At 49.4% G+C, this 23464-nt stretch overlaps 10 protein-coding genes and 1 non-coding gene across 11 annotated transcripts; 7 read left to right on the top strand and 4 right to left on the bottom strand.

Annotated features, from left to right (window-relative positions):
- Positions 1 to 207: 207 nt before the first annotated feature.
- BO88DRAFT_88607 (DUF4452 domain-containing protein) lies at positions 208 to 1280 on the top strand. The gene is made up of 2 exons (XM_025713229.1): positions 208 to 683; positions 806 to 1280. Exons 1-2 carry the CDS (start codon positions 393 to 395, stop codon positions 1118 to 1120), a joined length of 606 nt encoding a protein of 201 aa, XP_025560632.1. The 5' UTR covers positions 208 to 392; the 3' UTR covers positions 1121 to 1280.
- A 33-nt stretch (positions 1281 to 1313) lies between these two features.
- On the top strand, positions 1314 to 1833 carry BO88DRAFT_88638 (uncharacterized protein). Its single transcript, XM_025713230.1, has 2 exons — positions 1314 to 1434; positions 1578 to 1833. The coding sequence occupies exons 1-2, from the start codon at positions 1415 to 1417 to the stop codon at positions 1759 to 1761; spliced, it is 204 nt and encodes a 67-aa protein (XP_025560631.1). The 5' UTR covers positions 1314 to 1414; the 3' UTR covers positions 1762 to 1833.
- A 1344-nt stretch (positions 1834 to 3177) lies between these two features.
- On the top strand, positions 3178 to 4095 carry BO88DRAFT_436935 (uncharacterized protein). Its single transcript, XM_025709592.1, has 4 exons — positions 3178 to 3401; positions 3443 to 3616; positions 3697 to 3809; positions 3896 to 4095. The coding sequence occupies exons 1-4, from the start codon at positions 3302 to 3304 to the stop codon at positions 4004 to 4006; spliced, it is 498 nt and encodes a 165-aa protein (XP_025560630.1). The 5' UTR covers positions 3178 to 3301; the 3' UTR covers positions 4007 to 4095.
- A 126-nt stretch (positions 4096 to 4221) lies between these two features.
- On the bottom strand, positions 4222 to 6131 carry BO88DRAFT_406509 (syntaxin family protein). The gene has a single exon (XM_025707167.1). The coding sequence runs from the start codon at positions 5658 to 5660 to the stop codon at positions 4524 to 4526; it is 1137 nt and encodes a 378-aa protein (XP_025560629.1). The 5' UTR covers positions 5661 to 6131; the 3' UTR covers positions 4222 to 4523.
- Positions 5753 to 7393, top strand: BO88DRAFT_467055 (putative TRAF-like signal transducer; the record flags this gene model as incomplete). Its single annotated transcript, XM_025711491.1, has 2 exons — positions 5753 to 6542; positions 6650 to 7393. The coding sequence occupies exons 1-2, from the start codon at positions 5991 to 5993 to the stop codon at positions 7391 to 7393; spliced, it is 1296 nt and encodes a 431-aa protein (XP_025560628.1). The 5' UTR covers positions 5753 to 5990.
- A 763-nt stretch (positions 7394 to 8156) lies between these two features.
- BO88DRAFT_t204 lies at positions 8157 to 8229 on the top strand. Its single transcript has one exon. It is a non-coding gene; the product is annotated as a tRNA-Lys (tRNA).
- Positions 8230 to 8582: 353 nt separating this feature from the next.
- Positions 8583 to 11749, bottom strand: BO88DRAFT_406507 (Het-C domain-containing protein). Its single transcript, XM_025707166.1, has 4 exons — positions 11170 to 11749; positions 10967 to 11114; positions 10750 to 10908; positions 8583 to 10687 (listed from the first exon to the last, which is right to left on the bottom strand). The coding sequence occupies exons 1-4, from the start codon at positions 11264 to 11266 to the stop codon at positions 8647 to 8649; spliced, it is 2445 nt and encodes an 814-aa protein (XP_025560627.1). The 5' UTR covers positions 11267 to 11749; the 3' UTR covers positions 8583 to 8646.
- Positions 11750 to 12501: 752 nt separating this feature from the next.
- Positions 12502 to 14086, top strand: BO88DRAFT_88486 (phytanoyl-CoA dioxygenase family protein). The gene has a single exon (XM_025713228.1). The coding sequence runs from the start codon at positions 12881 to 12883 to the stop codon at positions 13829 to 13831; it is 951 nt and encodes a 316-aa protein (XP_025560626.1). The 5' UTR covers positions 12502 to 12880; the 3' UTR covers positions 13832 to 14086.
- BO88DRAFT_88482 (class I SAM-dependent methyltransferase) lies at positions 13962 to 15636 on the bottom strand. The gene is made up of 3 exons (XM_025713227.1): positions 15319 to 15636; positions 14381 to 15088; positions 13962 to 14332 (listed from the first exon to the last, which is right to left on the bottom strand). Exons 1-3 carry the CDS (start codon positions 15355 to 15357, stop codon positions 14093 to 14095), a joined length of 987 nt encoding a protein of 328 aa, XP_025560625.1. The 5' UTR covers positions 15358 to 15636; the 3' UTR covers positions 13962 to 14092.
- A 1859-nt stretch (positions 15637 to 17495) lies between these two features.
- On the bottom strand, positions 17496 to 21103 carry BO88DRAFT_392414 (putative importin beta-5 subunit). Its single transcript, XM_025705057.1, has 3 exons — positions 20096 to 21103; positions 19511 to 20040; positions 17496 to 19456 (listed from the first exon to the last, which is right to left on the bottom strand). The coding sequence occupies exons 1-3, from the start codon at positions 20912 to 20914 to the stop codon at positions 17686 to 17688; spliced, it is 3120 nt and encodes a 1039-aa protein (XP_025560624.1). The 5' UTR covers positions 20915 to 21103; the 3' UTR covers positions 17496 to 17685.
- Positions 21104 to 21241: 138 nt separating this feature from the next.
- Positions 21242 to 21547, top strand: BO88DRAFT_88474 (uncharacterized protein). The gene has a single exon (XM_025713226.1). The coding sequence runs from the start codon at positions 21331 to 21333 to the stop codon at positions 21493 to 21495; it is 165 nt and encodes a 54-aa protein (XP_025560623.1). The 5' UTR covers positions 21242 to 21330; the 3' UTR covers positions 21496 to 21547.
- The last annotated feature ends 1917 nt before the right edge of the window (positions 21548 to 23464 follow it).

The following is a 23464-nucleotide window of genomic DNA, read 5'->3' as shown; positions in this document are numbered from 1 at the left end:
CTCTTGTCCCGCCATCCGTTGATGATTCCCCATCCCACAACACTAATCGCAAATTCGCCCGCCCCCCGATCTCTTACACTTTCACTCTCGCATTCACTTCCCATTATCTCTCTACCCATCTTTACTCCCACAATCTTCTCTTTTTCTTCCTTATTTCAAATCCGCTTTTCCTGCTTCCGCACTCTGCATTCCGTCCGACCGCTTGTCATTCTTCCACCTTACTCCGTCTCTTTTCTTTGTTACTCTAGTCCGTCCGGAGTTGCATACTGTCGGGATTCCTGAGCGCTGGTCTTTGTTTATATCCGCCCTCGAATTCCTCAGCATACCCTTCCTACCGATATAACTTCGCTTTACCTTTTGTTGCGTTCGTTTCGCCACAACCACACAACAAAATGTCTACGTTCTTCTACGGTCACCAGCAACAGCACCAGCACCAGCAACACCCTCACCACGGTGCTGCCGCCCACATGGCCAACTCAAACAACCACCATGGGGGTCGTTCCCGTCGGGGACCCAAGATGGCTGCCCAGAATGCTCAGCGCCAGTTCAGAGGTGTCAAGAGCATGAGGGAGCTTGCTGAGGCCCCTGCTGTGACTGCTTTCCGTGCCCGTTTCGAAGCTGGACGGTCTTTTGACCTGGATGACGACCTGGAGTTTTGCCCCAGTCTCCTGACAGAAGATGATGTATGTTTGTCGAGCCCAGCCTAGCACTCCCTCCCTCTCTCTCTCCAGCCGTTCGTACTACGGATATCTTGGCTGCCGACCCCGTACTTTAATGGAACAGCTTGTTGACCCCTGATTTACAGCTGCACTCCATTCACTCTGCTTCCTCGGATCGGTCATCTCTCTCCAGTGGATCTCCCGATACCTCTCCTCTCCAGCACCAAATCCAGCCTGTCCAGCAGGTCACTCCCTCCATCTCCCTGTCTCCTGCCTCCAGCAACTCCTATGTTCACTCAGGGGTTAGCGGTAATCTTAATCACGTGAACTTCCAGCAACCGTCGGCAGTCCGCACCCGCAAGGTTATCCCGATCGTCAACCCCAATACTGGCATGACCTTGACGAGCCCGCCCACGTCGATTTCCCCGGCCTCGATGCAGAATGCCCAGCGTCGGTGGTGAGGACCGCGATACTGGCAAGTCGCCGCTCCATTCGGCAAAGGGCCACTTAGGCTCATAGCATGTTCACCACGTTCGTTCGGCTTCTGCATCATCGGGCTCCCTAACCGCGGGTTATAATTGTTACTGCTTTGTTTTGCTTTCTGTTCGACACGGCCATCGCATTCTTACGATTCGACTGATCTTCCCTTCTCCTTTTTTGGCTTCACGAGCGCAAAAACAGCAAAGGATAAACCAGTGTTTCTCTGTATATACACCTTACTTCGATGACGACTCGAGCAACTTATACCTAGACTGATGCTTTCGGCTTCCTGCGAGCGACGGCGCCTGCGATATTCGATTTTTGCATTCCACCTTAAACGATACCTTGTTTTTATCTTACGGTTAGGGAAACCCTTGTGCTTTGACCTCGAGTTTTGGCCGCGATGATGTATAGAAAGCGCGGCGATCGGCCATTCAGGCGCGCATCTATGGACCGGAGTTGCTTTTTTGGTTTCCCACGGCGGCTATGCCAGATTTGCTGTTGGCGGTTATACCTCATCTTTTCGGCTTGGTGTTTTGTCACATTTTTGGGTGGGATGGATCATTTTCTCATGCTTTTCAGGGATTTAGAAAGGCGGAAACGATATATACGTCTGCATTGATTGGGCTTTGCTGAGTTGTTTGGGATGTTTGGCTGGTTTCGACCTACACTTCGCATATGTTTTCATTTCTTGAAAAATTCTGTTTGTTATACCATGTATATGGGTTGGTTGGGGAATTGGTGACACGCGGTGCTTGTTACTTTTCAGGTCAACTGGCTGTGAAAATCCATGGATTGGATGAGGAGTTTTTCTTTATTTCCTGATTTTTTCTGGGGGTCACACTCGCCTTCTTTCGCGAGATAGACCACTGTCTTGATGGGAGTTGTCAGTTGACGACATAATTCGCTTCTGTTCGCCTCCACGTTGATTCGTTCGGATGTTTTACTTAAAGTCATGTTCTTCGACTCCTGGGGACTCCCGGAGAATGTGATGCAGTGTATGATCTTCCTGATTCTGTTCGCTTCTTGGGTATTCCGTCTCTTACCATATCTCCTTTGTCTATACGCTTTTTGGCTGGAACTATGGGGGGTAATGCCTATACATAGTTGTGAAATTAGCTTTGGACTCCATTCAGTCGTGAGACTTTTCAGCAGTAGAAGTAGGGATGATAGTAATTTGGTGATAATTGCATCGTTGTAGAAATCCGCCACATGACCTCATAATCTGGGGTGATATCGTATCATGCAGGTTGCAGATTGAGGGGCAATAGAGCATAACGGTTGCTATCGCAACGGCTAGCTTTTGATGAAATAGTGGTTATCAGATTGCCGTATTGTGGTTGGGGTTGAGTGGTCGACGCTCGATGCTGTGTAGAGGCCCAGGCGGATATATATTCATAGGCCCCGAAACGGGTATGAAGCAAACCACAACGTTCACGAAACAAAGCATCGAGAGCATCTGATGCAGCAAATACATTCAAATGATGAGAAAGCAGTAGAATATTAAGATAGTCGTCTTCCTACTCATGTGGTGGGTGATCCCCTACTTATCTGGTTGTCATGGCATAGGAGGAGTGGTCAAAGTACGTGATGTCATATCCTTGATTTGCGGCGTCGAACCTGGAAGACACTGAAGTCTCTTGCATCTAGAAACATTTTCTCCGAAAACACCGTTTGAATCCCTTTCTTGATCAATACTACAGAAACAGCATAAGCAGATACTATACTAATGAAAACAGTCTCTTTATAAACTAACCAAAGATATCACATCTACCCCGTAGAATAGAACGGATGATGGAGATACTTACTCCGTAGACTACGTCCCGAAACGCATCAGACTCCATGACGTCACCGCTACTACAGCCAGCAATTCGTCAAAACTGGCATTGAGTAATGGCTGCCAACTGATTCACCCGAGGTCGAACGGGACTCTCTTTTCCCTGGAATTGATGATTGGCAGCTGGAAGGGAGTTCTCGCTTGGTGGAGGGAAATGATTTAAAGTACATAAGGCCGCCGCTATCCATCTTTTGCTTTGGATACTATCTATCTATCTATCTATCATCCAGTTACATCTAAAGATTGTCACTTATCAACGCATTCTATCATATATCCATCGCTGGGATTACTGAGAATACTTATTGAGAATTGTAAGTACACTATCATGCACAATTTATCGGAAAGGTGGTTGTTAGGAGTGGAAGAAGATAGCTTCTTCCCAGTATACTACCTCATCCTCGACCAACCATCCATTGCTTTCAATCTAAGAGAGATTTAACTAACAACACCATCAATCTCAATCCAGATACAACACCTACAACTACAACTACACCCACCAAAATGTCCTTCCTCACCCCCATCCGCGCATCTACCCTCCGCCTCTCCCGCCCTGCCTTTGCCTACACCACCACCACCTCTCCTGCAGCAGCAGCTTTCCACACCAGCATTCCTCGTCCAGGCTTGAAGGAATCGGATCACAGTGAGTCCAGTCCAGTCCATAACGCCCACCAACTCTTCCCAGCCAGAAGTATCCTCTAATATAATTGAAATCAATACCAGACCGCGACGACCTCGCCAACATCTACGAGGCCGAGAAACACGACCAAGTAAAGAGCAGCAAGGAAGGCAAGGCTAAATGGAAGCAGGAAATCGCTAGTGATAGTGAGGCGTCGGTAAGTTTTTCCTCAAGTTATATTGCCAGATTCCTAATAAGAAAAAAAGAGTCACGATGCTAATGTATTTATTTCCATTTGAACAGGTCAAGGCCGATCGCGGCGAAGTAGACAGTGATGATAACAACTTCGGAGCCATGCAGGAACGGACGAAAGGGTTGCCGAATAGGGATGGGCCCGTGAACAAGACTCAATAAATTGTGTTTTACTTCTTACTTAAGGGATGGGTTCTGAGATTGCAATGAAATGAAACTGCTATCCTTTTGTTCATGTTGTGGTCTGTTGTTTTTTCCCGGTCGGGTGGCTGGCTGGCTTACTTACGAGTTGTTGGGATTGTGATATGATGGGTCATTTGCTGTCTATGTACGAAGTACTTCTGAGGGATATATTACTACTTCTATACTATGGTATCAAAAGCAGGAAAATTGTATTTGAGTCTGCTATAGAGTAATTCAAAGGAATGATATATAGTGTATTCGAAACAGATGCCGGGTGGACTGTAAAAGTGTTAAAGCTGCAAACAAATATACCTATTGTAACGCCACAGAATCCCTTCCACCAACCCGATGGCTTAGTAGTATGGACAACTCCAATTCAACGCAAATAACGCCATTTCGCCCCGGGGATCATCATCAACAGAGTGGTAGTGGTAGAAGTAGTAATCCCGTCCCACAACAACAAAGTCATGACAAGAAGTATCATATACGAGAGGGATCACTTGAGCAGGACGATCAGTATGACGAGGACGATGATCAATCCGATAATTGTCATCATGCTCCAATTCTCACTCGCACTTCGCCGAAATTTATCCAGCCGGCGTTTGGCCTTGTCTAACCGACCCTGATGCCGTTCCACATGGCCATCCATGTCATCGAGCAATGCAACATGGCCCTCAAGTTCATCCCCGATCTGAATACTGAGCTGGTGTTGTCGTCCGATGGATTCGCCGAGTCGGTCTAACTGCTCGTCTTGGTCGCGCATGATCTGCTCATGATGATCATAGACCTGCTGGTTGGACATGTCGGATGTGTCGACGCCCTGTGGGGAGGGCGAGTCGCGGTATGGCTGGAAAAGGTTGCGGCGATTGAGATCGTCCTCTTCGGCGGCGTTGTCCATGAAACGAACTGATTTGGAAGAGGGATGTTGCGGGACGGGCTGTTTCAGGTCCGGTGATGACTTCTTGATGTTGGTGAACTCGACGGGATCGTCCTCTGCTGCGGCATCCGAGCCGCGGAATTGGGATGTCAGGTCTCGATACTGGGAGTATAGGTGGTCGAGTTGGTCTCTCATCTCGGTGGCGCTTTCATCGTTGGCTTCTTCTAGTCGTGCGCAGTCGGATTCCACGGCATCGATGCCCTCTTTCAAGGAGTCGAGGGAGCGGGAGATCTCGCCATCTTGGCTATTGGGTTCGAGGTCGAGCGAGATGGCTCGTTGCCGTTCGAGGAGCGATAACTTGATGTGATCGGCAAGGAGCAGGAGTTGTGAAGGGTTTGGCATGGCGGAGAGGGATGTGATAGTGTTTGAATGTGCGTGAGGATGGTATTGGGGGAGAGCCGGATGAGGAGAGAGAGGAGAGGGTGAACAAGGCTGTGAGGTTGTCTTAGCGTCGGTCAAGCCCAGGCAATGCGGAGATGTCGGAACCGCGGCGACTTGCAGATGACAGGGAAGGGAGGGGGAGAAGTACAGTACATCCACGCAGGGACTGCCAGTTGATGGAGCAATGAAGTGGATATTGCTGAAGCCAGAGGACCAGCCCGGGTGGATGGAATGGATACAACCCAGAGGGCCTCGTTCTCGGCAGATCTGCCGCTTCCGCCGCCATCGTCTCCATTTCCCATATCTCGCCGTCATTCATGGTTATCCACATTCATTCCTCTCTCTCTTGCTTTCCCCCGCAATGGCCTCACTTTCCTCACGTCCACCTCCTGCGGCCACCCTCCCCCCTGAATTTTTGTTCTTCTTTTAGTCAAACCTTCGTGTCAGCCACTGTGTAACTTTCTGAGGTACATGGGCGTCTGCTTTGTGCTATTGTTTCATCATCCGACCCCTGTGGCATCTGGACGGTCGGTCCCTTCATTTCTAGACTCACCCCCCTGTGCAGGACTGGATCGATCGGCGCACGAGCCCGTGGCTTGACAATATAAGCTGAACCCTTCCTGCGTGGGAAGGGGGTTTAGAATTATGACATCCATCACCCTCGACGAGTTGCTCGCGATGGAGGCGAACTGCGACCGAGACGAAGTTGTCGACTTGCGCTCACTGGAGTTGGTCTCCAGCTACGATGACCATCTCATGTGCCCGATATGTCACTGCCCTTTCGTTCGCCCCGTGCGCCTTCAGTGCGATCATGTCTTCTGTCAGAAGTGCTTAAATACTGCCATCACTGCGTTCTCGCCCAGTCCGTTTTCCCCCGGTCGAGATGACTTCACCTGTCCTACTTGCCGGACCCCTACGAGGGGTGTCTACCTCAACGTGCCTCGTCTGCTACTCAATATGTGTGATGATATCAAAGTGCGATGTCCTTTTCGGGATGAAGGCTGCGAGGAGATTATACCAAGAGGGCATATTCAGTCTCATGTCGACAAGTATTGTGGCTACAGGCTTATGAAGTGTCCGGATAGCTCTTGCAATAAGAAGACCCGGAAGAAGGACCTCAGCTCTGAGGGTCGGTGCTTGCATGAGCTTCAACGCTGTCTGCGATGCGACGAGTACGTCGCGGAACAAAACTACGAGGTATGGATGTTGCTCCCAAGCCATGTAACATGGCTAATCAAGTCCTGCCACAGGAACATGTCAAGGACCTATGCCCGAGTCTCAAAACAACATGTCCCGACTGCCAGATAAACGTCCTACGAAAATCACTGCGAGAACACATCGACTCCTGTCCCGAGGTTGTCCATCCTTGCGCGGCATCAAAATACGGCTGTCCCGTCAAGGTGAAGCGTGCGGACTTGACGACACACGAACAGACCTGTCCACTGATAGCCATGGGCCCGTATTTTGAAGCCCAGAATGCACGACTCGATTCGCTTGAACTTACTATCCGCCACCTTCAACAGCGGAACGAGATCTTCGAGGACGGAATTTCCAACATCCGATCGACATTAGCCCAGTCGACTCGTACTCTAGCCGAGCAAGACTCTCCGACAAATTCCGACGCCCCTCGTCGACGAGACTCGACTAGCAACCAATCTCAAATCGACAGCTCCAACCTCTATACCGCCACTACAACGAACTACCTGCTCTCTCTCCATGAATCTCTCCGCGAGGAGGTTGGACAGCTCTCCAACGCCATCACGGATCTAGACGCCCGCGCTAGCATGGCTCTCATGAATGAATGTCTTCGCTTAAAAGAAGACATGGCGCACACCAACGCAGCCGTGGGCAGCATTCGCATGCAGGTGCAATGGCTCTTGAACCCCCGTCTGCATCAGGGCCAGCGAGCAGGTGCACGTCCAACTAACGCCAATGGCAGTAGCAACCCTGCGTCTGCCTCAGGACCAAGTAGCGCCGCTGGCCCGTCTACTGCTTTTCTCCGGCCTCGGAGACTCAGCGATAGCGGACGAGAGGGGACCAAACTATGATAGACGACATTCGTCCCTTACATTGGTGCCATGTAAAAGGGTAACGGCGTTTGTTACTTTGACTCTTTCCTTCTCGCTATCCACTTGGTTGCCCAAATACATGTGGTTAATGATCGGTGCTTGGCGAATACATGGTTGCGACATGATGTGAAATGATATCCTTTGCTTTGTTCTTTGCCCTGGTCCGGTTCTGGTTATTCTTCTCTTTCATACCTGCAAGTGCAGGTTATATGTGGTGTGGCTAAATGCCTTTATGTGCACACAACTACAGAACTGCGATATATCTCATCATGATGCACCCTTGCCATGTATGTTGTTGCACTGTACATATGTTTTCAGTTCTGAATTGTATATACTAGACATTCCGGGTGTCTCAAATCAATACTTCAATACAATCTACCCAATATCCACTAGTAGCATGCTGAATATCTACCATTACGGACCGTCATACCAATACCAACAAACATAATCCCCTCTACTTAGTCCTCCCCACCACCTAAAGCACCATGCGGACGCAAACCATTATTATATATTCAAATATATATACTAAGATAATTATAATTCATACAATTAGATAATTTCCGAATGTGATTCAGTCCAGCGGAAAGATATCCCTCGACTTTCAATACACGCACTCAATTGTACTTACTTCCTTACTATGTATGCGCTTACTATGTATGGCCTCCAAAGTTAAAAGATCTTCCCTTCTCAGCCACTCCAAAGGTTCATAATCATATCATAGAAAAACACTATCACCGAACTAGCCCGGCTAGCTCAATCGGTAGAGCGTGAGACTCTTAATCTCAAGGCTGCGGGTTCGAGCCCCGCGTTGGGCTTTCTTTTTTTGCTTTTTTCCCTCCTTGCCCCACTAGATGTTGAATACTACTTACTATTAATTAATTACTTACTACTTAATACTTTTAAGTAAACTAAATGCTGGGAAACGAACTGATCTTCCGTCTTCTTTCAGCGATAGCGGAGGACTGAGTATGGTAAATAACTTAATTAACTAGTAAGGTTTGTTCGTGTGTAGGAACATAGTATATATAACATTTTCTTTTATGTAGTATGTAATGAGGATTGTTCTTGCTATAAGGGGACAGTTTCAGTTACTGGTATGAATCAGCTGAAGGGCGTGTTAAGGATCTAGATGCTACATGTCTACGTCAGGAGAATGCTTCCGAGAGAGGCATCAATCATATCAGTCTATTGCTTGCTAAAATAAGTAGTACACTTGCTAGCCTAGCGATTCATCAATAATTCTCCCCATAGTAGTCCTGACTATGTCCGTTCCCACGTCCATAACTGGAATAAGAACTGTACGACTGTTCCTCGTAACCTCCAGGCGGGCCCGGAGGAGGAGGGGTGCGACCAGGTGGTGGGTAATGATGGTGGTGACTATGATGATGCTCTCCATGGTGCCTCCGCTGACTTCCATTGTATTCATCATAGCCGCCATAGCTGTCTAAGCCAGATGGGGGAGGAGGGGCTGGTTGGTAAGATTGCTCCTGGCTGTGATGGTACTGACTCTGGCTTTGACTCTGGTACTGGTGCTGGTAGCTGCTGTACTCATAATGCGAGGACTGATGATGCGTGGTATATTGAGACTCCACGCGAGATTCATACTGAGTTGGGTTCTCGACTTCTTCAGTCTCGCCTCTTGTGCCTCCACCTACCATCAGATTGGAGAAGGCGCTGTTCAACTTGTTGAGATTGGAGATCCCCGGGATGGGAAGGCTGGATAGCTTGTCCCAGGGGAGAGGAGAAGAGCCTTGCTGCTGCTGCTGCTGAGGCGGACGCTGCTGCTGAGATCCGTGGCTGTGTCCTGCAGCACCAAATCCTCCTCCACCGTGTGAGTGTGAATGGCCCCCTTCCTCGCCGGTGCTGTTCTTTCCCTGTCTTACTCCCTCAGCGCTGAGAACATCGTTCAGATCAGCACCACGGTCCGGTCTGGAGTCAACCCAGGCCTGCACGGCTTTGAACATTGTGCGGTGGGCTTCGTTGTTCATGTTGCGCAGAGCCGGGTGGTGGAACACCTTCAGACAGTCCTCCAATACCTGATCATCAGAGACGTCCAGGTTCTGCCAAGCGTACAGAACCCGAGGTGCGACGTACTTAAGAATAGCGGAGGCAACATGACCGGCTGGCTCATTGAGAATGTTGGAGAAGTGATCCTTGGAGAGTAGCGAATGGGTAGGATCAGTGCAGTTGGGGTCAGTCCACGGCTCATACTGATGCTTCCCGGAGGCATCAATCACACCGGAAGATCCAGCTTGCAAAGACTTGGAAGCGGCATTGATGAGGGGGCGGATGAACGGTGCCAGCAGAGACATAACGAAGACGGTCAACGTCTCAGTGATCTTCTCAACGATTGTCTCCAAGCCAGGGATCTTCTCGATGATCGATGCCAGCTTGCGGACAACTTTGTCTCTGAATTCTAGGATGGGATAGATCTGAGCAATGGTCTTGCTGGGATCAAAATCCTGTAGAGCTGATCCGGACTGGGAGCCCTCTCCAGGTCTTTCATTCTCGTTAGCCCGGTAAGTTGGGGCCTCGTCATCGAATCCTCGACTACGCGGAGCACTGTAGTCATCAACCTCCCTAGAGACACCGCGGGTAGTGTAACCAGAACGAGCACCATAAGAGCGGTTCGCAGACTCCTGAGCTTCAGAGCGACGCTTGAGCTCCTCCGCCTCCTCCACCAGATCCTTTGTCCCGGGGATGTTGCCCAGAAGACCAGTAAAAGCACCAAGAGACCCACCAGAGGAGTTTGCCTCCGCATCTCCGAGCGCAATGTCCATCTCGTTGACCTCCGACTGAGTAAAGTGATCGTTGGCTTCTCCCAGCACAGAGTGAAAGAAATCAACCATACCAAACGTTCCAGTCACAAGCGGAAACACATGGTGGCCGCGGATATTCATCTGGGTGTCCACACCGGTGTGAGGGAAGACATTGCGAAAACCCATCTCACGAAGCGCAAGCTCAATATAGTTGGTATGCGCTGCGAAATCCTCCAACGTATGGAGACCCTGGCCCAGGCACCGAAGCGCTTCGCAGAGATCTTCCTCGTTTCCTTTCTTGCTTCCATGGGTATATGTGCGTCCGTAATGAATGCTGCGAGCCAAGCTATACTTGATGTAAGCGGCGCTGGTAGCCCATCCGCCCTCCTCGTTCGCAATGTAGTTCTTCATTCCAGTTTCGGGGTCGATATCCAGCTCGACCTGGCGCACAGGGCCCCGCAGTCGTTGATCGAACTCGCGAGCATCCTGATTATCGGCATAATCCTTAGGGTTACTGCGCAGATAAGATCATAAGCATACATTCAACAAAACATGAAAGATCGGAGAACGACATACTCAATATGCTCCTCAGGACGATAAACACCCAACCTCTCCGAAGTGACCTCAAACTCAGCCGTCGCATAGCCAAATGTCATGAAGGACAGAATCCAGACCAGAATGCGAATAGTCTCAGCCGGGAGACTCTTCAGCGTACCGACGTCCATTGCTTGTGAGCTAACAGCAAGGTATCAATCAGCATTGGTTACCATACAATAAGGGCGGAAATACTCACTAATCGCGCAACCAGTTACCAAAGTACACGCGCTTGACCATCATGGAGGTCCACTTGTGGCCTTTGATGAAAGCGATGGTCTTGAGCATGTCCTCGATATCTCCATGGCGCCAGTTCTTGCCTTCAACGGCGGAAATAGAAGCGATGTCTGCGCATATTAGCAAGTTGATGATGTATACTAATTCAAGCAGGTATAAGCATACTTCCAGCTCCAAAAGCCCAGGCCTGGGTGGGGAGGACAACAAGCAGCAGACCCAGAACGAGCAGGGCGTGAGTGCCCAGACTCATTCGCGGAGCCATAGCTGTAGGTAGTGTTCTGCGGGTGATGCAGGAGAAAGTAATGACAGCAAAGAGTCTAGAAGAACGACAGGCTGCAGAGGTGGGAGACGTGCATGCAGAAGCGAAGGAGGGGGGGTAGATAGCAAAAAGAAAAAAAGCCGAGAGTTATCTTATCTGCAGAATCAACAGACAGAAGGAGCTAAGCTGCTAGCTGCTAGTTACTAGTTGGACAAAGACAAAGCGGGCCAAGTTGGGAGAAGTCCAAACGGCACGAGAGCGAGGGGTACGTAGTCCGTTAGTAGTGATTTGATGAACTTGTGTGTCATCGATCTGCAACCGGTGACCAAGCTAGAACTAGATTGATACAAAGTAGATCTAAAGAGGAGGAGGAGGGGAAGGAAAGACCCTGAAATGCCCCGCCATCGAGTCAGTGGAAGACCGGATCATTGCGATGATGATATGATTTGGTCGACGGTGGCTTAGAGGCTGTCAGCTCGGCTGTGATGAAGCCCTGCCACCTTTTCAGATGACACTTGCCAGCTGGAAAATTCGCATACGATAAATACAAGCGAGGTCGTTTGTTTTTCTTTTCCGTAATATTGCGGTTTCAGTGGGAGCCATGGGCGTTGTCGGTGGCTTTGCTTGGCATTACTCCATCTGACCATTGTTGATATGGTTTTCTCAACGGAGATGAGGTAGATTTTCGTATCTACAATCATCAACACATACAGTAGATATTAAAAAACAGCCACAACACTACTACCTTTCCCCAGCATACATAAAATACTTATGACTGTATCAGTCTGCGATCTCTCATCCGCAGTCACCGCAGTCACCGCTAACAATCGGAACGGGACTGCCAAGTGAAGACATTCGTCATATGGTCCTTGCTCTGTTGATCGTCATTCTCGGATGTTGGGAAAGTGGGCCCTTTTACCAGCCACTGGATTGGTTGTGTGAATTGTTTCGGTAGGCGCTGAATGTGTAATTTTCATCAGTCATCGTGACTGAAATATCCGGAGAGCAATCAATGAAAGCGAAGCATTGTGTATGACATTACTGTTTATTTAGCCAACAAAATATACTATATACAACTTTGTATATTAGTAACCACTAGTCAATCATACAATGTAACCATGGAATGAAAGGTCAGTGCAGCTTACTGTCACTAAATTTCCCCCCCGCCCTGATGACTGATCGATCAGGGATTATTTAATTTGTGCCCGCCGCGGGGTAATCAATCAATCAGCGCCGGACTTGAACCCATTACTCAGACTTACCCCAATAACACTAGCTACAAGTACTAGTTAACACAACAGTGATTTCTTCAATGCTTATCAGACCGCAAAAGTGAACAAGTGGAAGGGTAACATGTGGCTGACAGACAAGGTAGCATCGCGTATACCACATTGTTGTGTAATGGGAACAACATCCCCCTTATACAGTAGTCAATCACCAGTAATAGAAGACAACTTATTTAAACCATTGTCCCAATTTCAATTCCATTATCTGTTGTAGTTCACATCCAGTGGAACAATCTCTTCTTCCCCGCCTAACTTATCTCCCCGCCATCACCCCGACATAACCACCTCACCTCAACCACCACCCCCAATCCAACCCACCACCAAAACAACAATGACCTCCACCCCCCACCTCACAGCCCTCCAACGCGACGGCTTCGTAGTAATCCCCTCGCTCCTCACTGCGGACGAAATCGCCCACTACCGCACCATAGCCACGCACGCGACCACACTCACGCGGACCGGAAAATGGCCACACTTCCGCACAGTACCGAAGCAATTCCCACCATGGCCGACGACCCCTCCTCCGGCCTCCGAAGGCGGAATCTGGGGTGTGCAGCACCTCTTGCACCCGGAGATGCCCGGACGGAGTGAATTCGCCAAGTTCTATTTTTCCGAGAAGGTGCTTGCCGTGGCGGAGGAACTACTGGGATTGACATCAACCATCAACACCAACGGCAACACCAACGGTGATACTCCCGAACCCTTGGTAATGGAACTCTTCAACCTCCTCGTCGCGCCGGAGACCAAAGACTTCGAGCTGCGTTGGCACCGCGACGATATCCCCGAGACTGCAACCCCGGAGGAAGAATTGAAGATGCTGCAGGATAAGAGTCCGAATGGGAAACAGTCGCATGCGCAGTATAATCTGGCGTTGTGTGAGGATTCGTCCTTGATTGTGATTCCGGGGTCGCATAGACGGGTGCGCACGGAAGTGGAGCGCAATGCGGCGCCGTATGAGCCGGGGTTGCCTGGGCAGTTGGTTGTCCAGTTGAAGCCTGGGGATGCGGTGTTTTATGATAGTAATATTTTGCATCGCGGGGTGTACAAGTGTAAGGAGGAGGGTGGGGAGGAGACGAGGCTGACGTTGCATGGGAGTTTGGGGTTGAATGCTCCGTCTGAGGATAAGAAGGTGAGAGCTACGGCGGTGTTGCAGCATGGGGTTGGGGCTTGGGTGCATCGCGAGGATGCGGCTTTTGGGATTGGGGAGAGGCCGGAGAAGATGCGTGCTAATTTGGTGGCCATGGGGAGTGGGGAGGGGGTTGGGTATTCTTTGCAGGGTTGAGAGGGTGCAATTGGGGGTGGGTGTTTTGTAATTAAGGAGGAAGGATGTGGATGTAAGGACATTGTGTCCCACCGAAACTTCTATTCATTAAGCATGCATATGCATCGAGCTCGAATATCAAGAACATTCATATATATGCCCAGAAAGAGGGTATCGTCATAAAGAAGAATAATGTACCCGCCGCTATTTTGACGCCAAAAATGTAAAAGAGTAGAGGCATAAAGCATGTCACGGCCGTCACATAGTCTAATCGTATCGTCATCATCCGTCTAATGGTCGCTGTCCATACACATAATGGAAGAATATGTAGATATGATAGGTGGAACTTGCAAGCTCCGCATGTACCTTCTTCACGAAGGCTTGGGCTTCCTCATAGGTGTATCCCAGGACACGAGTCCAGAGTGCTAGCGAGTATGGCTCGACCGAGTCATAAAGAATCAGTTTCCCCACTCGTCCGATCTCCTTCAGACGAGGGGACTTTGGCCACGTGCCTACAGGGCACTACTTCAATTAGCAGAATCCAAAGCCGAAAGAATTGCAAAGACTGACCTTGTAGATATCGTCCACAACGTTGACGAAACCAGCGCGTTGCATGTAACCCTTCACTTCAGGAGCAATGTTCATGCGCCTCCCAAATTTCGTACTCGACTCTTCCAGCTTCTGCTGCAGCTCCCTTACCATAACAGCATCTTTGCAGGTTCCGTCATCGGAATGCACCCAGGTCTCCGATTCTTGAATTTCGACCCAGCCGCCGGGCTTCACATTCTCGTAAGCCTGACGAAGGAGCTGGCCCCAGTCGGCGATACTGCCACCCAAGCTGCGAGCATGGATATAGTCGAAGGGCTCATTGCCGATGTAGGCCCAATCACTTTCCGCGTCGTCCACGAGAAAGCTGCAGTTTGGCGGTGCCCACTTGGGTTGAATCGGACTCAGGTCGGTGCCCACGATCTCCGCATTAGGAAAGTCTTCGGCCATTTCCAGCGCCCAGATGCCCGTCCCAGTGCCTATATCCAAGATGCGCTGGGGTTCGCCTATCGGCGCGCGATACAAATCACCCCCCAAGAGGAGCTTGAAGGCATGATGCATTAATGTGAGGCGATCCTGCTCTTCTTCGTCGTTGGGCATGGGATATTGCCCATAGCGGTAGGCGTGATAGCGGCGGCCATTTTCGTAACAGTAGTCTCGTACGGATGACGTTATTGAAATATTGGATTCGACGATGGATTGCTCATCTATGAGGGAGTCTTCGTCGCTTGTCTGTAGGAGTCAGTTTAATGACCGCATTAAGCATAGAACTCTGAAGTAGTAGGTGCTCTTTGGTGATTGCAATACAATCAAATCACAACTCCGCAAGCATCGCGTGAGATTGTTCAATACCTCTCAGGCGAAGCGCTGAGTGGCTGCATAAACAACCGGAGATGCACGCAAAAAAAAACAGAAAACACATAGATTTAAGTATGATTGTCGGAAATAAGGGGATGTCTTACATCTACCTGGATGTGTTCCTCCGAATCTGGCTGTGGCATGTTTGACTTGACGGGCGGAGACAATGCGGGAGGAGGGAGGGGAATGCAGTGAGGAGAGAGTGAAAGAGAGGGAGACGAATAAGTGGGATCTTCAAGAGATGGCACCCGCAGCTGAGAGCTTACAACGGGGAACTTCGATAGTTAGCGAAAGAGAAGAAAGTTGTAATTAAGTAGACTAATAAATAAGTGACGGAGTAAGAAGTGGGAAAAAGAAGCAGAGCAGAGGTAGAGCAAGAGCAGAACAGAACAGCAATTAACTCCACTAGTAAGAGCCCGAGAGAAAGAGAGCTTTGGGAAATGGCTAATTGACTAGTCAACTACTACTACAAGATAGGATAACTAAACTTCCAGGTAAGATACGGGTAACTGCGGCACGGACAGGGGGAGGCGGTCCCGGGGAACAGGCCCTCGGGTCGGTGAGCACACAATATTGAAGGTAAGTAAGTAAGTAGCTGAAGGCTACTTACTAGCTTGGTGCCAGGGCTCTGGGTCGGGGTTGACGCCCGGTATTGCTTGGTATCGTCAAGTCGAGTTTTCAATTCCCGTCTTGTTGGTAACCATCCACTCCTTCTTTCTATTGGTCGGGTCTTTTCCGGACAGGCCATCCATCATATTAACAGTAACCATGGAAAATGGATCAACTTTTTCCTTACTAAAAATGTATCTACTTTTAACTACCTAACTCTCTTTTCTTGCGTAGTTAGCCCATCCATAGCATAGTTGAATGCTTTCCACAGATTGGTCCAGACAGCCCGCAGTTGCTACTTACTAGTGTATGCCCTAAAAGAATTTGGAATTGATCCTCTCCCAATCCCCTCACTCTGGTTCCACGCTAGTTGGGATCTCAGCTGCGTAGTTTATGTAACCTCAGACAATTTTTCTCCGCACGCTTGGGCTGTGGCTGTTGCTACTACTTTGTGGCTAACTTTACCACAGAAAAAGACAAACAACTTTCAAATAATATGTAAATTAGAGGATGCCAAACACTTCCATACTATACATCATTGATAGATAAAATCAGAATATTAAACCCATCAATGATCCTGACTTCTATACTCTGTAGAGAAAGACAGTAAGGCTGTCCAGCCAAGCGCAGCCCCAGCGCAGCCCCGCTCCCCCGTGACGGCTGGTCCCGTTTCGGGATCCCAATCACGCCAGTTGATCAGCCACTTCATCGCATGCAGCTACTACTACTTACTTTCTATCTATCTAGACTAGGTAAATAAGTGAACCAACTAAGTGCTGATGCTCTGGGTCAGGTCTTTTCATCCTAGATACTACTTAGCTAGTCACGATTGGTATCTCCACTAACGATAGTTTGCGCCAAAATGGTATGATTAATATAATATGCCTAACAGTGAACTAAGCGAGAAGATTGTAAAGCCGAACCTTCTACTACTTACAGTGCTAACTAAATCTGAGGGCAAAATAGCCGAGGACAGAAAGACACACAAACCCCAATACTTACTACCTACTATGCGATAATTTGGTCCAATACTAAGTACCTACTAGATAGTCCTTATCTAACTCAACAGTAAAAATCCCTCCTGCGGTGAAGCCTCTCTCAACTCTCGACCCACAAAAAAAATGACTGACAATGTGCCCGCCATTCCTTAGTCCAACACTCCTATCTAACAACAACTGGTTCATGAACAATTAATCAATCCTTTCAAGTAATGTGATATGTGATAGGTGTGTACTTGGGGGGCACGTAATCAATCACAGGCCTAACTACCTGCAACGCTATATCGACTTTTTATGGGGCAACAGACGCCTGGATCACTGGGTGGGCTATCTAGTACTTAGTTTAGTGTGTGCACTAGGGATATTTCTTCCTGCAGGAAGCATCATCGTTCGACTACAACCACCACCCACCCCTCCCCCCTCAAGACCAAGCCCGAAGGAGTAAATGCATGACCGTCGGGATGATCCGGACACCCGGCTACGTGTTGGTTTGTTGTCAGCTGCAGGTGTCCAGCTAACTGACTAACTGACTAGACTAACTGTCAGGTGAAACACTAGAGGAAAGGTGCATGGCGCCGTTGACGTTTCTTGGGTCGGGTCGGACAGTTTTTGACTACTACTAGATGTGGTCCTACGGAATTGCTGGATCAAAGCGCGCTGTCTTATCAGCACTAGCCGGATTGATTGCGATCATTGATGTACCGCTTGTTCATACAATCATTAGATGTACCTATGCGAGCATATAACAGGTTTCATATGTGATTCTCAGCATCGGCTGAGGGGGCATAAACAGAACATGAAAGGAAGAAAAGATAATGTTTGTCCATAAAATGGTATCACCCTGTCGACAGCTGCCAAGCCGGATCAGTTCAGACTTTGCAGCTTCTCCTGCTCGGCCGGAGTCAAGGCTGCATAGAGCTGCTGGAACTCAGGCTTAGTGGCTGCTTCACGGAAAAAGTTCAACAGGAAGGCCTGCGTTTCGTCGTCGCGTCTGCGTACCCCGAACACACTTTCCGATCCGCCCTCGCCGAATGCCATCAGCTCTTGCTTGGTGACACCCAGATTGAGGTCAAGGGTGTTGCCGGGCATATCTTCCCATTCGTCGTCATCATCGCTACCTTCTTCCTCCAGAGCAGCCGCCGTGGCCGGATCGATTTCCTTGTTGCCGGATGCAGCAGCCAGCTCCTCAACAAGGACCTTGATAATCTTCAAGGGAGCCGTCACTGTAGTGTACCGGTCAGGGTTGTTGCGGGTCTGGGATCGCGTCTTGATACGGCCAGTGTCCTGGATGATGAGATCACCCTTGACCTGCACCTCGGACAAGCGAGGGTCTCCCAGACTGTACAGCGTTGCTAGTGCAATGATGTTCTGTTTGATTTCATCATAACCAGCAAAGTTGACCGAGTTCTCGAGCCACTTGCTCAGCACTATGGGAAGTCCACTCTGGCCGCCAATGTCGACTTGCGCAAGGAAGTCCACAACCTCGCGTGCGCTGATCAGAGTGAGACGTGCGAAGACAAGGATCAAACTCTGGATAAACTGAGCCTGCTCCGCAGTAGCCAGTCGTTGGGCCACAGCACGGAGAAGCTGCGGTAGATAAGGACCGAGACGTTCGGAGCCTGCCTTTTCCACCAACTCCGCAGCCAATTGTCCAACCTCTGTCGCCGCATTGTCATCGACCGACGGTCCGAGCAAGCGGTCAATAATGATCAAGGCAACTTCAGTGGCTTCTTTACCGCTCTGCGGGTCTCTCCAGGCGACAAACTGGTTGAAGTCATGAGAGAGCATATGGCGGACGGCTTCTGTAGCCGGACGGATCAGCTCCGCGTCGGACGAATCGAGCAGCAGGCGGTTCAACTTCGGCATGACCGTCTCCACGAAGCCGGCCGGCAAAGGCTCCAATGCCCCTTCAGCAAGAGCACGGATCAGGTCCGCAGCGAAATTAGTCAAAGCATTTTCCTGTGTGAGGTTGCCGACGTCGATGGCCCCGGTTAGGGAAGGGAGAACCTTCTCGCATAGTCGAACGAAAGCCTCTTCCCCGTTCTCGGCGACAGCTTCAACTATGTCCTCGAATGCTTCCGTGACGATCATCGTCAACTGGAAATTGGTGGCTCCGCTGCTGGCAACACTGAACAGTAGATCAATGGCGCTCGACGACAGAACGACAGTCGGGTGGACCATGATGGTATCGCGGAGCGTCTCAGCAATGGTAACCTTCAAGTCTTCACCCTCTGACTGGTCAGAAAGGTCATGTGCGGAAACGAACTGCGACAGAGCTGAAACAATGGCAACTTGAAGAGGGACCGTAGCACTGGAAGGAAGCGAGGGCATAAGATCCTGCAGTGCCCGAATACAAGCGACCCTGACTACTTCAGATTCATCTTCGGTGATTGCTTTGATGGTAGCCTCGAGGTAAGACGCAGCCGTTTGCTGGAAGGAGTCATCGGCGACCTGGCACAGGACTCCGGCAATGAGGTAGCCCCGCGCTCTCAAAAGATCTTCTGGTTGCTGGATGGCATACTGAATGAAGTTACTGATTCCATTAGCCGAGCCAGCAGGTATACCTTGCGAAACTTCGTTGAAGTCCCGGAGGAGCTGATTGAGAATGTAGAGGGCTGATTCTTTCAATTTCCACCTTCACGGAGCGGTTAGTCTTCGTTTGAAGCGCCAGGAAGAGAATTCAACTTACGTAGAGGACGCATCGGAGAACACAGTGTTCAGGTACGCGTGTAGTCCCTCAACTGTCATGCTCTTGAGCCATTCACCAAGCTTGATTACCAGATCTCCACTGCAAGTACGGGGCGTGTAGTTGGCAGTAACCGATGTCTCCTCCGAAAGGAACAGAGAGACATCGATATCCCATAGACCTTCCTCTTCTGATGTGATTTGAGCATAAGAGGCGACCAGCTTCATGATTTCGGGAAGCCAACTTGTTGTTGCCGCCGACTGCCCAGCATTCTGTAGCTGCTGTTGAAGCTCGGCCTTGACCGGCGGTGCCTTCAGAAGCGTCTGGATCAGATCGAGTTCCTCCAGAACCAAGAAGTCCAAAGTATACGGGAGTCCGTCGACATCCTCCATACGGCCCTGTCTCTCATCTTCGATGTAGAACTCATGATAAGCAGACTGTATGTTGGATAGCTCTGTCCAGATAGTGGAAAAGTATACCGGGCTTTGAGCTGTCAAGAGACCCGGGAATACCATGCGAATTTTCATCAAGGTCTAACAGATCAGCGATTAGCGTGAATCAGCAAAAGGGGGCAGAATGGCGATGTACCTTGACTACTTGCAACTTCAGACCAATCACACCTCTCCACTTGGAGGGCACCTCAGCGTCTTTAGATTCTTCCTGCGCACTAGGAGCTTGTGGTAGGGGTGCCTTCAGGGTAGAGAGAAAGAATGGAGACCAGCCACCAAGTACTTCGTCCATGAACTGTTTGACAGCCGCCTTGTGTTGCTCGAGGACCATCTCCAATGTGTCAAAGCAGGCCCGGAAAACTGCGACAGCCAAGGCCCTCAACATCGGCTTTCTCGACTCATTGGTAGCGACGTTGTAGAGGCTAGTGACAAGATCCCGAGCAACATTGAAGAACTGTTCCTCACTGAACCCAGTGTCCACCAAATCCAACAGGACCTTCAGTGCACCGTGAAGCGCACTGGCGGTGCTGTTCCCATCGTTTATAATGTGAAGCAGTGAGGGCAGAAGTTCTGGCCACTGCTCGGGAAAGTCGGCGCTGGCGATCTTGCTCACAGCATAACTGGCAGACGACTTGACCTTGCGCTCGGGAGTTTCGGTAATGGTAGCTAAGTCCAGCAGCGCCCGTCGAAGCTGAGCCTTGTTTGCATCGCTAACCAGGACCTGGCCTTTAAATTCATCGAGAACTGGGGACCAGGATGCGGCAATGAAGGTCCGAAGAACAGAAAGGGCAGACTGGCGGAGGTTGGTAGGAACGGAATCGTGAGAGGCTATGGCCGCAAGTGATAGGGGGAAAGTCTCGTTGGGATAAAGGCGTAGAAGCTGGAGCTCAGCGGACTTTCTAGTATCGGAGACCGGCGACTGGGTGTCTGCCAGCAATGTCAGGAGCTCTTGCTCCATGTTGATAAGGAAACGTAGGTGAGGAGACGGAAGAGGGTCGATAGGAGTATAGTCAAGAGTTGTCAAACAAAGGGCCGGATCTGGATTCAAGCCCAATCTTTGAAATCCTGGCGTTTCAGATCACAACAGATGGCTCCGTCAAACCACGCTATCGGGAACAGGAGGATCCAGGTAGATGGCTCAAAATCAATATCAATCGCGAAATGTCGCGTCGTGGAGGGGCAGAAGACGAGCGGGAAAAGGGAGGCGGTGAGGGGTAGAATTTCCCCCAAATCAATTACCAGTTTGGTTTGGTTTGGGAAGTCCCGCCGAGATAGGTGGGCAACTGAGACAATCAACTAACTATAGGTAAATAGGTAAATTATTAGCGTTTGCTGTCAACCAGACTACGAGCTCTCTCACATCCTTATCCAGCTATGGTTATAGTGTTCTGTACTGTCTTTAGATTGTCTATCATCAGCATCGTATATCTTTCAGCCAGCCTTACTTATCATAGACATCATGTCCCAGGACAATGGCGGCCAAGCTCTACCGCATATCTTCCCTTATTTCTGGCTGCCAGCAATAGAAGAACGACATAACGTCTGAACTGCAAGACACGAGAGAGTAATTCATACTACCAGGAGTCTCCAGTATCCCTGTGTCCTGTTTTCCGACTCACGTCACTGATCATCGGAGAATAAATAGCCTAAAGCCTACAAGCAACGTCTGAGCATCACCTCCCAACGTCTCTGTACTTTCCTCAAACTATCCGGGCCTGAACATCATGGAAACCAGGGATGATAATACGGTATTCCTTACAGAATACATGAGAAACCAATGTATTGCAATACGGTTTGACTGAAGTTTGTTATGCGCGTACGCAGACAAGCTGAACAAAGATTTAGACATTCTCAAGCAGCCACATTCAATAGTCTGACAGCCCCCGGTCTCAAACGATAGATGGACTTTGGATAACCTCCGAGACCGGCGACTTGGTCGAACAAAGTACATGCGATGGCGGGTGTCTTGCTGGCTCCTACATTATCCGGTAGAGACTTCCAAGAGGAAGATACAGCCAATACAAAGGTCCGCCTGATTAGCGGCCCAATTAAGGAGGAGGAAAAGTAGGTGCTGTGCCCACTGAGGTCATGAGCGATCAATGGCAGGTAATCGGATCTTAGTGGTCAACACAGGGTGGGTAGATCTGGCTCGCACGTTATTAGCAGATGTGCTCGTTATTATGCCCAATACATATCACTCTAGGTTGTAAATGGTGACCAGGGATTGGAAATGATGACAGTGAAGTCTAGCGGTTCGAGCCTCTTGAACCAAGAAGCAGCAATACCTAGCTAGTTATGAAGGAGCCAGGACTGAATCAGAGGCGGCATTCTTGTCTCAGTTGCTGATCTGCCTAGGTCGAAGTTTTCTGTGGAGAAGATCTGGCTTCAATCCAATCATAGAAGGAGGAAAGAAAATCCCTTGGATCGTTGTAAATCCATTCTGGGGCCACTTATGGAGAGTGTGATGATGTAGAGAAGCAATAGATTTTATTCTTCTGGGTTCCTGCACTGTACTTTTGCTCCAGCCGCGTATTTGTAGCCCATTTTCTCCCCAGGCTCCATATGTGCCTAGTGGGCAAATGTATGTTTTATGTACTATGTATCATCGACTGTGCTCCGTACAGCGGTGCAGCAAACTTTGGGTAGTGATCACCGGGGTAGCTAGGTAAGTGGCGTAGATGGGGACTCGATGCATTTCTGAAAAGGATGACAGGAAGGAATTGGAAGGGGGGAAGTTGTGAGTCGATCATAGTGGGGTTGATGAGGATAAACCGGCAACTCTGATTATCTAACGCCAGCTGAGGGGCGGCACCGCCCAAAGAAGAAAAGTACGTTATGGTGTTGTTTGAAATGTACTCCCGGTCGCTGTATGGAGTATGTTATGTCCATACATACTCTTACACCATTACTCATTGAAAGATCGGATACCATACAGTCAAAAGTAGCCTCGGGTATTGTATTTAAATGGATCAACGAGGAACAACCTAGAAGGCGATCGCGTGTGCTAGAGCAATTGTGTCGAGATATTCTAATAATAATCAGGGATCGGGTAATAATGCGAACTGGCGACCTTCAGGGCCATGCATAAGACCCGGAATCCGCAGCAGGAGGGGTAAGCTCAAGATAGCTCTCGTATCGCACGCACTAAGCATTCTTCAGCTTCTCCTCAAGACATTCCGACGGCGAAGGACGATGTTATGACCCTAAGTAGGAGGCCCTCTGTATGCTATCATCGACCTCTGTGAAGGTATAATATAACTAACTGTTCGGCCGGGAGGAACAACCCAGCAGCAATACATGCAACAACTGCAGACGGAGTAGATAAATTGAAATGTCATAGTCAAATAGCTAATAATTACTCCGGACTATATTAACCAACTGGTCAACTAGGTAAAACTGATTGACCTAATTAAACCCCGGAGCAAGCCAGATTTTTGATTGATTGAACCTTGGAAACCTTGGGCTACATACAGGGGAAACAGAGTAGTTGTTCCGGCTTTGTAGTAAG

This window comes from Aspergillus vadensis (assembly GCF_003184925.1).
Source record: "Aspergillus vadensis CBS 113365 unplaced genomic scaffold BO88scaffold_19, whole genome shotgun sequence".
NCBI lineage: Eukaryota > Fungi > Ascomycota > Eurotiomycetes > Eurotiales > Aspergillaceae > Aspergillus > Aspergillus vadensis.
This window is presented reverse-complemented; position numbering and strand designations above follow the sequence as displayed.